The sequence below is a fragment of the Mya arenaria genome, chromosome 12 (genome assembly GCF_026914265.1).
Source record: "Mya arenaria isolate MELC-2E11 chromosome 12, ASM2691426v1".
Lineage (NCBI taxonomy): Eukaryota > Metazoa > Mollusca > Bivalvia > Myida > Myidae > Mya > Mya arenaria.
Genome location: NC_069133.1, coordinates 33,401,562 through 33,418,508, shown reverse-complemented (window position 1 = coordinate 33,418,508; position 16,947 = coordinate 33,401,562). Strand labels below are relative to the sequence as shown.

At 34.8% G+C, this 16,947-nt stretch overlaps 1 protein-coding gene across 1 annotated transcript; it reads left to right on the top strand.

The window, feature by feature from the left end:
* The first annotated feature begins 274 nt into the window (after positions 1-274).
* Positions 275-5,940, top strand: LOC128210347 (ras-related and estrogen-regulated growth inhibitor-like protein). The gene is made up of 5 exons (XM_052914637.1): positions 275-565; positions 3,187-3,243; positions 4,526-4,602; positions 5,125-5,310; positions 5,621-5,940. The coding sequence occupies exons 1-5, from the start codon at positions 514-516 to the stop codon at positions 5,891-5,893; spliced, it is 645 nt and encodes a 214-aa protein (XP_052770597.1). The 5' UTR covers positions 275-513; the 3' UTR covers positions 5,894-5,940.
* The last annotated feature ends 11,007 nt before the right edge of the window (positions 5,941-16,947 follow it).

Here is a 16,947-nt window from a genome sequence, read left to right as displayed (position 1 = left end):
TATTTTCATTACAGTTAAGAATTTATCCCGCAAAAATCGAACGAGCGATATAAGCATTAGACATAACATTATCGCAAAGCACTTATCCCTAGGTAAATATCTTATCCCCGTAATATTTACCCTTTCACAAAAGACCCTGACAAAATTAGCCTAGTTCTATTTCACTGACACTTAAAGGTGATGTTTGTCCAAAATTTTATTAAAAGTAAAATTCACCTTTAAACTTAAATATTAAATGTGAAATGTTTCACCTGTTTTACGAATGTGTAAGAATACAAATTATAATGAGGAAACGTTCAGTAATTATTACTTAATAATAACTCGTAATTAAACCTAAAAATATGATAAAAAGTGTTTAGACCTTTGAATAAATGAATGTTATAAATACTAATAAAATGCTTGTTGAAGACAACATGTGAATATATAATAGTAAGATTTATCAATACGGCATTTAATGCAGAAAGAATAATGGGATTACTTCACAATATATCCGAGATTGGCATCTAAAGTGAAATGTCATCCTTGAAAATTGCAGTTCTTGGAGAGAGTGGCGTAGGGAAATCAGGTAAATTGACTTTAAAATTCAATAACCGTTCGATTCACTGATGTTAAGGGTATTCTTGACTGTTCATAATCGTTCGATTCAATGATGTCTAAGGGTATTCTTGACTGTTCATACCCGTTCGATTCAATGATGTCTAAGGGTATTCCTGACTGTTCATACCCGTTCGATTCAATGATGTCTAAGTGTATTCTTGACTGTTCATATCAGTTCGATTCAATGATGTCTAAGGGTATTCTTGACTGTTCACATCAGTTCGATTCAATGATGTCTAAGGGTATTCTTGACTGTTCATATCCATTCGATTCAATGGGTATTCTTGACTGTTCATATCCGTTCGATTCAATGATGTCTTCGATTCAATGATGTCTAAGGGTATTCTTGACTGTTCATACTCGTTCGATTCAATGATGTCTAAGGGTATTCTTGACTGTTCACATCAGTTCGATTCAATGATGTCTAAGGGTATTCTTGACTGTGCATACCCGTTCGATTCAATGATGTCTAAGGGTATTCTTGACTGTTCATACCCGTTCGATTCAATGATGTCTAAGGGTATTCTTGACTGTTGATACCAGTTCGATTCAATGATGTCTAAGTGTATTCTTGACTGTTCATACCCGTTCGATTCAATGATGTCTAAGGGTATTCTTGACTGTTCATATCAGTTCGATTCAATGATTTCTTAGGGTATTCTTGACTGTTCATATCCGTTCGATTCAATGGATATTCTTGACTGTTCATATCCGTTCGATTCAATTATGTCTAAGGGTATTCTTGACTGTTCATATCTGTTCGATTCAATGGATATTCTTGACTGTTCATATCTGTTCGATTCAATTATGTCTAAGGGTATTCTTGATTGTTCATATCTGTTCGATTCAATGGATATTCTTGACTGTTCATATCTGTTCGATTCAATGATGTCTAAGGGTAATATTGACTGTTCATACCCGTTCGATTCAATGATGTCTAAGGGTATTCTTTACTGTTCATACCCGTTCGATTCAATGATGTCTAAGGGTATTCTTGACTGTTCATATCCGCTCGATTCAATGATGTCTAAGGGTATTCTTGACTGTTCACATCTGTTCGATTCAATGTTGTCTAAGGGTGTTCTTGACTGTTCATACCCGTTCGATTCAATGATGTCTAAGGGTATTCTTGACTGTTCATACTCGTTCGATTTAATGATGTCTAAGGGTATTCTTGACTGTTCATATCCGTTCGATTCAATGATGTCTAAGGGTATTTTTGACTGTTCATACGCTTTCGATTCAATGATGTCTAAGGGTATTCTTGACTGTCCATACTCGTTCGATTTAATGATGTCTAAGGTTATTCTTGACTGTTCGTATCCGTTCGATTCAATGATGTCTAAGGTTAATATTGACTGTTCATAATCGTTCGATTCAATGATGTCTAAGGGTAATATTGACTGTTCATAATCGTTCGATTCAATGATGTCTAAGAGTAATATTGACTGTTCATAATCGTTCGATTCAATGATGTCTAAGGGTAATATTGACTGTTCATAATCGTTCGATTCAATGATGTCTAAGGGTAATATTGACTGATCATAATCGTTCGATTCAATGATGTCTAAGGGTAATATTGACTGTTCATAATCGTTCGATTCAATGATGTTTAAGGGTATTCATTCGATTCAATGATGTTTAAGAGTATTCTTGACTGTTCATCATCGTTTGATGCTATGGTGTTTAAGGGTATTCTTGACTGTTCATACTCGTTCGATTTAATGATGTTTAAAGTCAATTGTAGATAACTAAGCTGCAGTTTTGATGAATGCAAACTATTTCTAACGCTATTAACAAATATATCGATGTATTTAGTTATAACATAAAATTAATTTTATTTATTTATTTCGCCAGCAGCAGGATGTCCACTGGATCAATATAGACAGATTCTTTGCGGATATTTTATATTTTCATAATGGTGGCGTTTGCAACGACCAAGCGAAAGTTGTTGACATTTAAAGGTGTATGATAAGTTTGATATGTCACCTGAACATTATTTTAAACACAATGCCACTTTCGTCGTGTCAAAATTTTAATTTGTGTGAGTAAATATAAAAATCTTTAACCATTATGTAATGTGAACCATAAACACGTAATAAAGAGGGCTTTAAGTATGTACATACACACACTAAATGTATCATAGTATGAAGAAATGTTAAAATAATAATAGTATGTACTTACAAGCATCGCCTTTTTGTGGAAAATACATACTAGCAATTTTTCAGTGTTTAGTAGTCTACATAAAAATAGTGTAAATAACTTATTAACTATGCCAGCCCTTGTTAACATCTACCGTTTCACCTGATTAAAATCAATTAGACCGACAGCTGATTTACTGAAATAAATGTATCGGAAAACTTGAGAAAAAACCGCCTTCTCATTGGACAAAATATAATAATGATCACTTATTTTTTGTAAGTACATTATCACAATCTTCAACCATAACTTAACATTGATAAACGCTCATATGATATGTTATGAAAAGTATCTTGTTGTCTACTATTAATATGTCATCATACTTATATAAAGGTATATTCTCTTTTAAAAACCGAGCGGGACCCCATCGCCAGTTTGGTTCTATTTCAGCGGTGACGGTTCGGTTTCTAACAAGACGATTCATAGGAGAATACCACTCTGACTCTGGTAAGCAATGGTTTGGAGAGATATTATTTATTTAGATTACTTATTAAACAATTATGAAAATATATAAAATGGGCAGAAAAAGAACGTATCTACGAGCAAGACAGACAGCAGTCAGCAAAACAAGACATTCGTCAAACAGACAGGCAGGAAGGCAGGCAGGAAACATTCTGATAGACACACTGACACACAGACAGACAGAAAGGCAGACATACAGACGGACAGTCAGTCAGGCAAACAAAACAGAATTACACTATGACAGACAGACGGACGAACAAACGAACATTTATTTTAAAGCTATAAACGACAGACGAGCGAGCAGACACGCACAGAATTTAAACAACAAGCAAACACCAAATTGTTTGAAATGATCTTGGTAGCAACGAATCTTGGTACTGGTGGGTAGTTTTTGACAAGAAGTAAATGTTATAAAGCAACATCAACACCATCACTGTCACCACCAACATCGCCATCACAACCACCACCAACAACAACTACTACAACAACAACAGTAGCAACAACTAATATTATGATTATCAAAGATATGATGATAATGATGATTTCTTAAACCCTGCTATAATTTAATATTGCATGTTCCTGAATTTGTATGATGATAATGATGATTTCTTAAACCCTGCTATAATTTAATATTGCATGTTCCTGAATTTGTATGATGATAATGATGATTTCTTAAACCCTGCTATAATTTAATATTGCATGTTCCTGAATTTGTATGATGATAATGATGATTTCTTAAACCCTGCTATAATTTAATATTGCATGTTCCTGAATTTGTCAAACGTATGATTCCAAAGAATCTCGTCGCTACCAAAGTTCGGCCATATATACTGACTTGCGGGTTAAGAATAGGTCAAGGGTTAGGGATGGCGTTAGGTTTGTGTTCGTGTAACGTCATTAATACGTTTGCAAAACAACATATATTTTGACATAGTGTGTATAGAAATGTTATGAAACCACCTGACTTTTTACCATCGCGCTAACCTAAAAAGGTCAGGCAAAGTTTGTTGACATAAGGATGATAATGGACAGTTGTTTTGATTGCTATTAGACTATGTAAACTAACTGACAAATGCAAATATTCGCCACATAAAATACAGCGTATTGTTTAATTTACCATTAAATTAAACGGATGTTATGTTCAGAATACTTTTATAAATGTTTACCAAACACACCATTTATAAAGCTTCAATGTTTTCCTTTGGGTATTGATAATTGTCTGTGTTGATTCTTTCAAGTGGTTGAATGTACACTTTTTTTATTTCAGACCTTTTGTACAAGTCTAAGTTGAAACAGGATGACCATTTCACCGACATCGAGTTACTGGACACTTGCTCAAAGAGGGTAAAATGAAACTTTATTTTGAGCCAGTAAAATGGCCCATAGTTTTGATGTCAGCATGAAAACAACTTGGCCATGGCTAAACGTTGAAGATATCCAAATGAAATTTGGTACACATGTTGGCAGAGATAAAACGGATATGTGTATCAAGGTCCATAACTCGACGTTCCTATATAGCTGACTATTTACACGCCTTAATTCAATTGGAAAGACTTGTGTGGGTTTTTTTTTTGTTAGAAAACAAGAAACCCTTATGGATTATAAAGCTCTCTCAGGCATAATGTATTCACGCTGTTTAGCAAAATCCGCTCATATAACCATTGTTTCCTTAAATAAAAGGATAAAATTGTAAAATGAACATTACATGAGTTCCTTACATCAAATCCTTAAAGTAGGAAATTTAAAGATGTGCAAAAAGTATTAGCCTTTACGGATGGGTAAATCCGAATGCAAAGCATGCTGAGTGTCTGTCCGGAACTTAAGCAAAATACTTGTGTGGCAAACAATCTTGCTTTTTTATCCCAGGGCACGACTCCCCTAGAATCGCACATGCAATGGGCGGATGGGTTCGTGGTGGTATACGACGTGTGCGACCGGAAGTCGTTCACGACCGCCCGTCGCGTGCTCAACAGGCTTCATCGCATGCGCAATCCTTTCATCATGCCCGTGGCCTTGTTGGCGAATAAAATAGAACTGGACCACAGGCGCTTGGTATAATGAAAAATCACATATGTACAAGAAAAACATCATGCTAAATTTGATTTACGTTTTCCGACAACGTAATAAATGATAACATAGTAATGACGCAAAAAATGTTGTTTTTTAAAATGTCTGCTTAAGAAATACTGTCGAGTAGATGTATTTACTTAGTCGTACCTCTCGGCTATCTCCTGCAAGCTCGGAAAAGCCGACTGTGTTCCGATTTGCAATTTGGTAATTATAAATTGAATATAAATATTCGCCATATACTCGTATATTATGTTGTAAGACTGCTATAACTCAAACTTTGTATTTCCGAAAGGTCGGTGTAGACGAAGGCCATGAGCTAGCTCTAGAGTTCGCATGCCAGTTTTATGAGGTGTCCGCGGCGGAGACGCCCTTAGCGGTAAACGTGGCGTATCAGGCGCTCCTCCGAGACGCTAGGATCACGCAGCAGCAGCGATCCAACATCCTGAGTCGTCGCCGCTCCTCGCTTCTCACGGTGTCCAAGAAGCTTGGATCCATATTTGGCAAGAAGGACGCGGAGAAACGAACATCACGTGACGCGCTTCCGGATTTCGCATTGTCTATTTGAGTTAAGCTCAAAAGAGAAAGAAAAGTGGTAATTGATAATAAAATATGTTAATAAAATAGTGAACCATGAAATGAGGACGGATTTTTTTTCTCTCAGGGTTTTGAGTAACATGTATGTTCTTTTACGAATATTGGACTGAAAATATTATGTCGTCTGTTTTTCGTCGTTGCCGTAGACTCGTGCAACAATAACACGCGAACGTTAACAATGTTCAAATTTAATTGTGAAAGGCTTTTCCAAAGAGAATAGGCACATGTATAGAAAAGTCCATAACTGTTAACTTAAAGGAGTATCGATGTAAATACCCTTCACAACAGACAAGACAGGTGTTGGCGTCCATGGTCTGTTTTTGTTGCGTTTTGTCAGACTTGTCACCGGTTTACGAATAAGGATAGTACATGTTGTTAAATGTTTGACATCATGCTTTAATGGCTAGAAGGAACTTCTTTTAGGGGACGAAGGGCGTATGGTATATGTGATATTTATGGAACGCCAAATCTACATGAACTCAGATATTTAAAGAGCTCTTTAAATAATTAGAAAAAGCTTCAAATAATTAGAGCAAATAATTAGAGACCAGCCAGTCTTCAAACAATTTAAAGAACTCTTTATATCAATTATTTACCTCTTTGTATAAATTAAAGAGGTTTTTTAGTATTTGTTGCTATCATTATATACATATTGTACATTGTCTCCGATAAAATAGATAGGTCTTATTCAATAAATGAGGGCAATCAATGACTTATAGATACATGTAGCTCTAAATTAACATTTCCGTACTTCTCCGTTTTTGAAGGTAGCTCTAATTCTATAAATTAGTTGTTTAATTCAATTGTTTAGAGCACTAATTCGGCTAAATTTGAAACAACACAGTATAGAACAATGCATTGGTGACACTTCAAATTAATAAGAGAGATATCTATGTAATTGATTTTGAGAACATTCTTGTTCAGTTGAAGAGTCATTAAATTAGTTGATTTGGAGATATCTTCAATTGAATTGTAGAGCACTACAAATGGTTTGGAGGTATATCTTATTATATCGATGCTATCAATAATTGGAGTGGAGCTCTCTTCAACTGAATGGAAGAGGTCTATAATTACTTAAAGAGCTCTTAACGTATTTGCGTTTATCTTGATTTGGCGTTCCTTAGACATGTTATTGTTTTGTTTTATTTTAGAATTATGTTCGCATAAATACATTCCTTAGTTTATACATGTACTTGTTTATTTAAGCTTGTTTATAAAGACAGCTAAAAGATGATATGAGCCGCCATCGATTTATACTGATGACAGAATAGAGTGGGGATATAGGAGAGGTCAGAAAAGATATGAAAGAAAAGAGAGATAAATGGGGAAGTGGGGATAGGGGAGAGATCACAGAAGAGATGAAAGAAAATGGGGAGAAATTGGAAAGTGAGGATAGGGGAGAGGTCAGAGAAGAGATGAAGGAATATGGGGAAAAATTGGAAAGTGAGGATAGGGGAGAGGTCAGAGAAGAGATGAAGGAAAATGGAGAGGAATTGGGAAGTGAGGATAGGGGAGAGATCAGAGAAAAGATGAAAGAAAATGGGGAGAAATTGGAAAGTGAGGATAGGGGAGAGGTCAGAGAAGAGATGAAGGAATATGGGGAGAAATTGGAAAGTGAGGATAGGGGAGAGGTCAGAGAAGAGATGAAGGAATATGGGGAAAAATTGGAAAGTGAGGATAGGGGAGAGGTCAGAGAAGAGATGAAGGAAAATGGAGAGGAATTGGGAAGTGAGGATAGGGGATAGGTCAGCGAAGAGATGAAGGAAAATGGGGAGAAATTGGGAAGTGAGGATAGGGTAGAGGTCAGAGAAGAGATGAACGAAATTGGAGAGAAATTGGGAAGTGAGGATTGGGGAGAGGTCAGAGAAGAGATGATAGAAAATGGAGAGAATTGGGAAGTGAGGATAGGGGAGAGGTCAGAGAAGAGATGAAGGAAAAAAGAGAGGAATGTGGAAGTGACGATAGGAAAAGTGTTCAGATAAAAGATGAAGGAAAACCGAGAGAGAAATAGAAAAAATGATGATAGAAATGAGAAATTGTGGAAAGGGAAAGTGGAAAAGTGAGGATATGGGGAGAGGTTAGAGAAGATATAAAGGAACATAAAGAGAAGTAGGAAAGTGAGGATGGGGGGGAGACGGTCAGAGAAGATATAAAGGAAAAAAGAGGAGTAGAATAGTAAGGATAGCGGGAGAGGTCATAGAGGATATAAAGGAAAAATATAGGAGTGAAAAGGTGGTGATAGGAAGAGGTCAGAAAAGACATAAAGGAAAAATATAGGAGAGGAAAATTGAGGAAAAGAAGAGGTCAAAGAAGAGATAAAGGAACATAAGCGGCGACGAGGATAAGGGGAGAGGTCAGAGAAGTTATAAAGGGAAAAGAGGAGTAGAAAAGTGAGGATAGGGGGAGAGGTCAGAGATGATATAAAGGGAAAAGAGGAGTAGAAAAGTGAAGATAGGGGGAGAGGTCAGAGAAGGTATAAAGGAAAAAGGAGGAGAGAAAAAGTGAGGATCAGTGGAGAGGTCAGAGAAGATATAAAGGAATATAGAGGAGTGGAAATGTGAAGATCAGTGGAGAGAGGTCGGAGATGAGATGAAGAAAAAGCGAGATAAATGGGAAAGTGAGGATAGGGAGAGATATCAGAGGTGAGTTGAAGGAAAAGAGAGAGAAATGAGAATGTGGGGATAGGAAGAGGCTAGAGAAGAGATTAAGGAAAAATAGAGCATTGGGCAAGTGAGGATAGGAAAAGAGGTCATAGAAGAAATGAAGGTAGAGAAGGAGGAGTGGGAAAGATGGAATAGAGAGAGTTTTCAGAGAAGAGAAGAAGAAAAAGAAAAGAGAAATGGGAAGTGAGGATAGGGAGGGATATTTTCGTGGTTTAAATGACAGATATCTAGAAATGATCAATTGTAAAATACACCTTGTGCCACACAAAACACCTGCATATTATAATAACTTATTTTAGATATTTGTTCAGAAATAATATCTAATAAAAATTATGTTACTCGTCATATGTTAGTGAATTACATGTGTATTATATATTTCTGGTATCCGGTTTTGATCTCAATCTATTTTTATTATCAACATTCTGTAAATAAATATATTATTACCATAACGATACGATACTGGTTGGCGTTTGCTATTTCCGTTAAAGATGCACTCTTACTCCCAACTAAGATTTACCATAATTAATAATATTGTTATAATATTCCAAAAAGGATGAATAAATGTCGAAAACAATGGTTCTTATGAAGGATACCGAGTTTTCTTTGAAAGAAATGAGAATAAAACACGGCATTTCTACCTTACGAGACTATAGTATAACACAGTTTATCTTTTAGCGTTCACCAATCATTTAATATTTTTGCGCTTTCTGCTATTAAATACAAGATTGCAATCTTGTTATCAGTAATTAATATTTTCCATAAATGCATTATTTAGTAAGTAGTCTAAGGTCTATCCGTCAAAATTGATGCTTATCTTGCATGTGTATGTAATGAGTTTGAATAATAGTGTCACTTTAATCTTAATACATACCGTGAGAAAACTGACTGCCAATAAGCACACGTGTTTATGCATGAGAGAGGGGAGGCAACTTTTCTTCCAATTAATCCGCATGCTACAAGTACATACACTTCGATAAGCCTGTCCTGCTTGTTGTTTCCGCAGGCGAGTGGTCTAAGTCTCCGGTTTAAACATTATAGTGATCAAGTGGTCCACGCATTATTCGAGCTTTCGCCGGAATACTTTTTCTCGGGGAAAACATTAGTATGATTGTCTGTGCATATTTGAGAGTCAGATTTTCGAAGAGGTTTCATTGCGAAACTAATGAAACTGACTCATTTAATATTCATGACAACGAGTTTGTCCTAGCCAAACACAATAAAGCACATTGCAGTATGTAATCGAGGGTACGCGGTGATAACCGATGCGTACATGGAAGTATGTCATGAAGGCATAGATAAATTGTTTATTGTACGCAGAATAAGAAAGTCTCTAATACCGTTTCTAAGATTTGCCCAAAAACTTTTCAAGGAATTAAAACAAAATAACAAACTAAAACCAACACTTGCTTTGAAGAAATTTGATGCACAAAACAGTGTTTTGAGTATTCCAACTATTTTTTTCAATTTGGTCTTATATTGCATCCAATAAGTACAGTTTAGGTTTTGCGAAAGGTTGTATCTACAAGACAAATTGCAGCTTTGTTCCAAAAATAACGCTAATCATGTTAAGTTGATAAGCCGCTGCAGACCCGGCGTATGTTGCGTGTATTTTTTGCCAATAATATTTTGTTTAATAGAAGTATATTTTGAAATATAATGCGACTTTTGGATATTAACGCAAGTGATGACAATTTTATTGATTTGACAAGAGATGTGAGATGGTATAACCATGCTTTGAATCACTGCCATTTGTTAATTGAAAGAAATAAGGTTTATGGTCGGTTTCGGTTTATGGTCAAGGTATCATTTGACTCCGAAACAAAATCGTTAACAAAATGAAAAACAAAAACAATTTAACAGTTTTGAGATGGTAAATTTAGAGCCAAAAACACTCCCAATATGCACCAGAGACGACAGTAATAAAACGATTTGAAACGGAAGCCTGGCCCGGATCCTCCTTAAATGTCAGGGTTCACATACAATTAACGTCCAGCTAATCACTTGCCAGTGTACAACCACTTCGAAACTCTATCTATTGACTTATTGAGTCCTAAATGACACCGTATATGTCAACAAATAGATCACAGTTTAAATGCAAAGTTCATTTGAGAGTTTCCAGTCGATAACTATAAGGGTCTGTTCTAATAATATGACCTGTGTCGTTGTCGCCATAAATATTTTAAGTGTCATAGGCATTTATACGTCACTTTCACCAATAAACATTTTCCCTTTTTATTGACACAGACGACCGATTTCTAATGTTGTCATTTCATATTCCGAAGTTCGAATTAATGAATTGATGATGGCTTTAAAATTGACATGACGCCCGAATCACCATGATAAACGACTGGAAAGAGTTAGTTTTCCCATGACAATCATGGTAAAACAAAGGCACGTGGACTTGGCTTGCTTAGCAAAGTAGTTAACTATCGAGGGCGTTCGTACTCCGATGGAAGTGTACTATCATAGAACTAAGTCAGAAATACAGATCTGGCAATAACATTATGATATAATAATATAAAGATTTTGTTTTTTATTATTTCTCATTTCCCACATAATTAACTTACAGTTATTGTTTACATTTTGTCTGAAATAATTCCGTCAATCTGAAAATAAGACCATTTTTTTTATCAAACGTCGCGCGTCTATGCTCTTTGTTTGTCAGGAGTGGGCTTGATGTAAAGTTGTCTGTCACTCGCCCGAGCGGCAGGAGTACTATCAAAACAAAAATCAGTACAAGGGTCTTTCCATAAAACGGACCCGTGAAAGATCCATATATACCAGCCTTTAGCAGCCTTCGCAATCGTGCTTAATTTAAACAATATTATATTATAAACCATAAGGTAACCATTTAAAAGTATATTCAAAATATTGACTAGTTTATCTTTTATATTTAAAAAAGTACTTGTGCAGCAACATATCAATAATATTGTTGGTTATTTTTTATGGAAATATAAATCGAAATTAGTAATATTAAAAACACGCCTTTTAACCTTTTGTGGTGTTATGCAACTAAATTTATTTTAGTGGCTCCGTCTGAGTTTACATATACCACCGACTATTGATAATAATCATCTGTAATTAGTAAAACCTTTGCCTGATGTGAAAACGTACACCTTTAGACGGCTAAAGACGTAACTAAATTTATTTCAGTAGCTCCGTCTGAGCTTATATATACCACTGACTATTGATAATAATCATCTGTAATTAGTGAAACCTTTGCCTGATGTGAATACATACACCTTTAGACGGTCTAACAGATAGTCAACATGGTTCTATCGAATAAACTTATCGATATTCTCATCAGTGTCGTTATTTGTAATTATATATAAATCTATATATCAGATTGCTTTGTTACTGTTCCGAAGGCATTGACACTAAACATTTTTACTAGTATCCTGTATTCCACCAGGACTTCTGTTGTTAATATTTAAATAGTACTTCGATTGGTTGATTTTATTTTACAACAAAACTTCTCATATTGGTCATTATATTTGGGCAGATTTGTACATGATGGCTGGAACAGGACTGATGAGTCTTATCCTGAAATGTTTTCTACTAATGGAACACTGTCTGTGTGCAAATATAACTGACGCTCAGAATTTGTACGACAGCATTTTCGCTGGATATAACAAATATTTATTACCAGTTATAAATCAGAATGCAGTAGTGGATGTGGCAATGGATTTAAGTATAGTAAGTCTAAATAACTTCGATGAGCTATCTGGTGAGCTTGCTATGACAAATTTGTTCAATATGGCGTGGACGGACGATCGCCTTAAGTGGAATCCAGCATTCTTCGGGAATAAGTCTTCCCTAATTGTTGATGCAAACTCCATTTGGAAGCCACAGATATATGTTCGCGAGACATTTGATACCTTTAACGCCCTTGGAACGGTATCTCCTCAAATGCCGAGAGTGTTCGCTAACGGTGATGTGGCCTGGGCATGTGCGACGGTGTTAAAAGTTGCATGTTCCGTAGATGTTTCTTATTTTCCTTTCGACATTCAGGTTTGTCAAGTGTCTACAATTAGTCCATCGTATTTCACAAACGAGTTGATATTGCATACACAAGGCAAGGTTAGACTCGAAGATGCGACAGAAAACAGCCAATGGACTATTGAAGAGAGAAGTTTTGCCGCTAATGTTACTAACCATCCGATATCTAAGGTTGAATTCACTTTGTACCTAAAACGAAAAAGTCAGTTCTTTGTTGTTTGTATAATTATACCGATAACTTTTCTCGGATTTATCAACAGTTTTGTTTTCTTGATGCCACCTTCGTCAGGAGAGCGAATGTCTGTGGCTGTGACAACATTCCTTTCGTTTGTGGTATTTATGGACCTCATCAATAATACAGTACCCCAAAGTTCAGATCCGATGGCGTACATTAATGTACACGTTCTTTTTCTCTTGGCATACAGCTCCATGGTTATTTTTCTTTGCGTAGTTTCTCTACGGATATATGAGAAGGATGGAGAAGTTGGCGTTAAAACCAAACGTTTTGTAAGTTTCTTGAGATTTTGGAAGACAAGATACCCAAAACGTAAGAAACATAACGTTGTGAATGTGTTACCAGTGGAGGTAAAAGGAGAGCTCGAACCTGAAAAACAAAGTACAATAAATCCTGAAAACGAAGCTGATGATCTTGAAATAACTTGGGCTAATATTGGAAATACTTTTGATCTGTATGTGGTGGTCATTTCGTCAATCATATATTTCATTATGTCCGTTGTTTCATACACAAAACTGTATTTTAACAACTGATTGCATTATTTACTATAAGTTATTGCAAATTTCGTTTAAAGAAAATACGTAAATGATTAAAAACACGCTGTATAAATATAAAACTATGCAACGTCAACGTCAACGTTTGCTTGTGCTTTTTTATTTCTTCAGTTAAATTAATTAATTCTCTTTTTAGAAAACAGACATATATATATATATATATATATATATATATATATATATATATATATATATATATATATATATATATATATATATATATATATATATATATATATATATATATGTGTGTGTGTGTGTGTGTGTGTGTGTGTGTTATAATATATGTTTAATTTTCAAAAAAATTCGGTACTGGAGATTTTGTATATCCTCCGCGTTGTTGTCTTCTGGTCGTCGTAACCATATAATGTCACCATTTCAAAGTAAGAAATTCTCAGCGAATCTTTTTTCAACTTCTTAACAACGTTAATAGGAATAATATTTCGACCAACTTCGGTAATGGGCCTGATTGCACTATTAAAAATTAGGACTTTATCGACCAAATTCACTTTATCCGCTCGCTAGCCTGAGCATTTTTCATCTTATGACCCCTGAATTTACATTTGAAGTATTTTTGGACAGGCTTTTGCAAACGTTTTTTATAAATAGCCATATCGCATAATTCATTCAGAGCTATGACCCTTAAAGTAACAAAATTTCCATAAATCTGTTTCATCGAATAGTTTTGGATAAACAAAACAATAGTTCGAACAAGAACAGCTGTATCGCAGTATTTTGGAGTTGAAACCCTTAATTGTCAACATTTGACCAAATGTGCGTTCTCTGGTTTCATTTCATATCCAATACTTATCAAAATGATATAAATATGTCTGTGCCTAGCATAGACCGTCACTTCGCAAATTGAATCTTTAGGCCATGTCTCAAAATGATGACGCGGAAGAACATGGTATATTTTAATAGTGAATGTTTAGACTAACTTCATTCATTCTATTCACACATGTACAAGTTATTTATTTATTTATTATGAATAGTAGTATGCTGTCATGCTCATAAATGTGTAGTTACATATTATTTACATACCTGAATGTGCTTTAACATTTATAAGTTGTACCATTTTAGACATTTAATGAGTATAAAAGGTCCGTTCACACTATATTAAATGCATTATCTTTTGTTGAAATATCTGCTAACCTACCTCAAACATATTTGTATATACCATTTCTATGAATAAATGTCACTTAGTAAATGATATACAAAATTTGATAACAATCAACCAATATTTTCTTTACGTTTTGTGATTATCAAAGAATGATGTGAATAAATGTTTTTCTTCATCATTCCCATTCAGTTGTGTTTTACTCCAGTATCCGTCATCCCTGTGAGGGCGCTCTGAATAGGCGACATATTTAATTCGAGTAAATAAAGTGTTTATCGTACATTATTTTAAATATATGTATGCATTCAAAAATTCATCCATTTTTAATATAAGGTTTGTCATAATCTATTTAATTGCAAAAGAAAAATAACGGATGATTTTGGAGGAACACAAAAAAATCATGATTTGTATGAGCTATCACGGCAATGAGCAAAAAATACACATCATTGGAGACTGTGTGGGAAGATACGATGGAGTTGTAGTCTATCGCTCTAGTCACAGGGTCATGGCCACTTTCTGCCAAATACAAAATCCATTACTTAATAGGGTGTGATTATAGTTGTCTGCCTACAAATGTATATGTGTGGCATTACTAAGGTGATATATAACAGGCCGGTTACTTCAGTCAGAACGTCGTGCTAATAACGCGGATGCCGTGGATTCGACCGCGACACTGGCCGTATCATTTGATATGTTAACTGGTATTTCCTTTTCAAGCTGCGTTGTTAGCACGACGCTCTAACAGGCTGAGAAAACCGATCGGTTTCATTTCACCTAACATACTAGTTGTATATCGACATAAACAATATTTGTGAGATAAGGATATACACGCGAAAATGTAGTATTATAAATTCAACCTAATAATTACATTGTAGCAAGTTGTCGTGGCCGAGTGGTGAAGGCGATTGACTAGAAATCCCTTGGGATCTTCCCGCGTTCTTTATAAAAGTTTTCATATTTATTATTCTTCGCTTAAAGGCGCACAATATAGGTTGATATAAGCTTCGTGGTCACAGTTTTCCAAGTTAAAAATGCCAACATATCGCGTATATTCTTTATCTGTACACAAATCATATACCTTTTTGTTTCCATCATTCAAGTTAAATTAGTTTAACATGATAATGTATTTAAATTTAAAAACAACTGCATAAACCTTTTTTGGCGCCTTTAAAGAACGTTTTACAAATGAAAAATAATCTTTAAAAAAATATAAGATCACAGGCGCTTGATATACTCGCTTTACTGGAAGAGTTTAGGGAGACCCGTGCAGAGAGAGAGAGAGAGAGAGAGAGAGAGAGAGAGAGAGAGAGAGAGAGAGAGAGGTGGAATTGAGAAAAATGACGGACTTTTAGAGAAATAGTCGATTGGACATTTTTTTATAAAATGCACAACAACATACACAGGTACGAGTGTGACTCCGATAGGTAATGGGCAAGACAAAAGAGAAGACAGATCTCGAACCTTGCGCGGCCACACGTACGAGCGATTGCTCTCGGAGCGGGGCTCGGAAACCAGCAACGTCATTTTCCGTACTTTATCCATGTTCTGAAACATTTGGGGAATGTTTTTCATTGTACAAGAATTAGGGCTTAAATGAAACATATCCATATCACTTTTCGCGGACATGATAAATTTTAAGTTCTCAAAGTGGCGCACAAAAACTGCATGTAATAATAACTTATATTTTATGATTGTTCGGAAAAAAATATTTTATCAAAATTGTGCGACTCGACCTATTTAAGCCCAATAAACTTTCCGGATAATAAAAAATAAGCATAAATACATACTTGCACTGAAGAACTTTGATGCACAAACACCTCCGCGAAAAAATATTTCGAGTAATCCAACTGTTTATCCCATTTTATCTTAGTATATGTTTTACAAATAGCAAATAACATCCAATAATTATACTTATTTTTACGAAAGTATGTGTGCATATAAAAGACAAGTGCATATATGTGTCAACAATAAGGCTAATGTGGTAAGTTTATCAGGAACCACATAATCAGTGCATATGTAGTTACGCGCCTTACGCTTAAATTTATTTAACATATATTTGTTTCTGTACAGTTTTAAGCCAATAACAAAATTTCTTAAAAGTATGTTTTAAGATAATTATGCGACTATTGGAACTTTCCTTTATTCGATGATACATATATTAAATATATTTAATTGACAAATTTTCAAATTTTCATATTATCTAAAGAAAAATCAAATATTTAGTTTAAGTTTATAAATTTGTTTTTTACAATTTAAATTCTTTTAAAAGCATGAATAGGAAGATGATAATTTGTTAATAATTAACAATTTGGGCCAAAAACAATATGGAAATAATAAATTAAATATGAACATAAATCCGCAGTCCCTCCTCGTTTATTCAGAAATATGCAAAGATTTTTCTTAGGCTAATTTTTCGAGCTCAATTGCTTAATTATATATCGATTTTACGGTTGTTAT

Bases quoted from the DNA above. Each gene is read 5' to 3' on its own strand.
- LOC128210347 (XM_052914637.1), top strand. From the start codon at position 514: ATGTCATCCTTGAAAATTGCAGTTCTTGGAGAGAGTGGCGTAGGGAAA. The intron at 4,603-5,124 runs GTAAAATGAAAC...TTTTTATCCCAG, and splicing joins TGGACACTTGCTCAAAGAGG to GGCACGACTCCCCTAGAATC. The intron at 5,311-5,620 runs GTATAATGAAAA...TATTTCCGAAAG, and splicing joins AACTGGACCACAGGCGCTTG to GTCGGTGTAGACGAAGGCCA.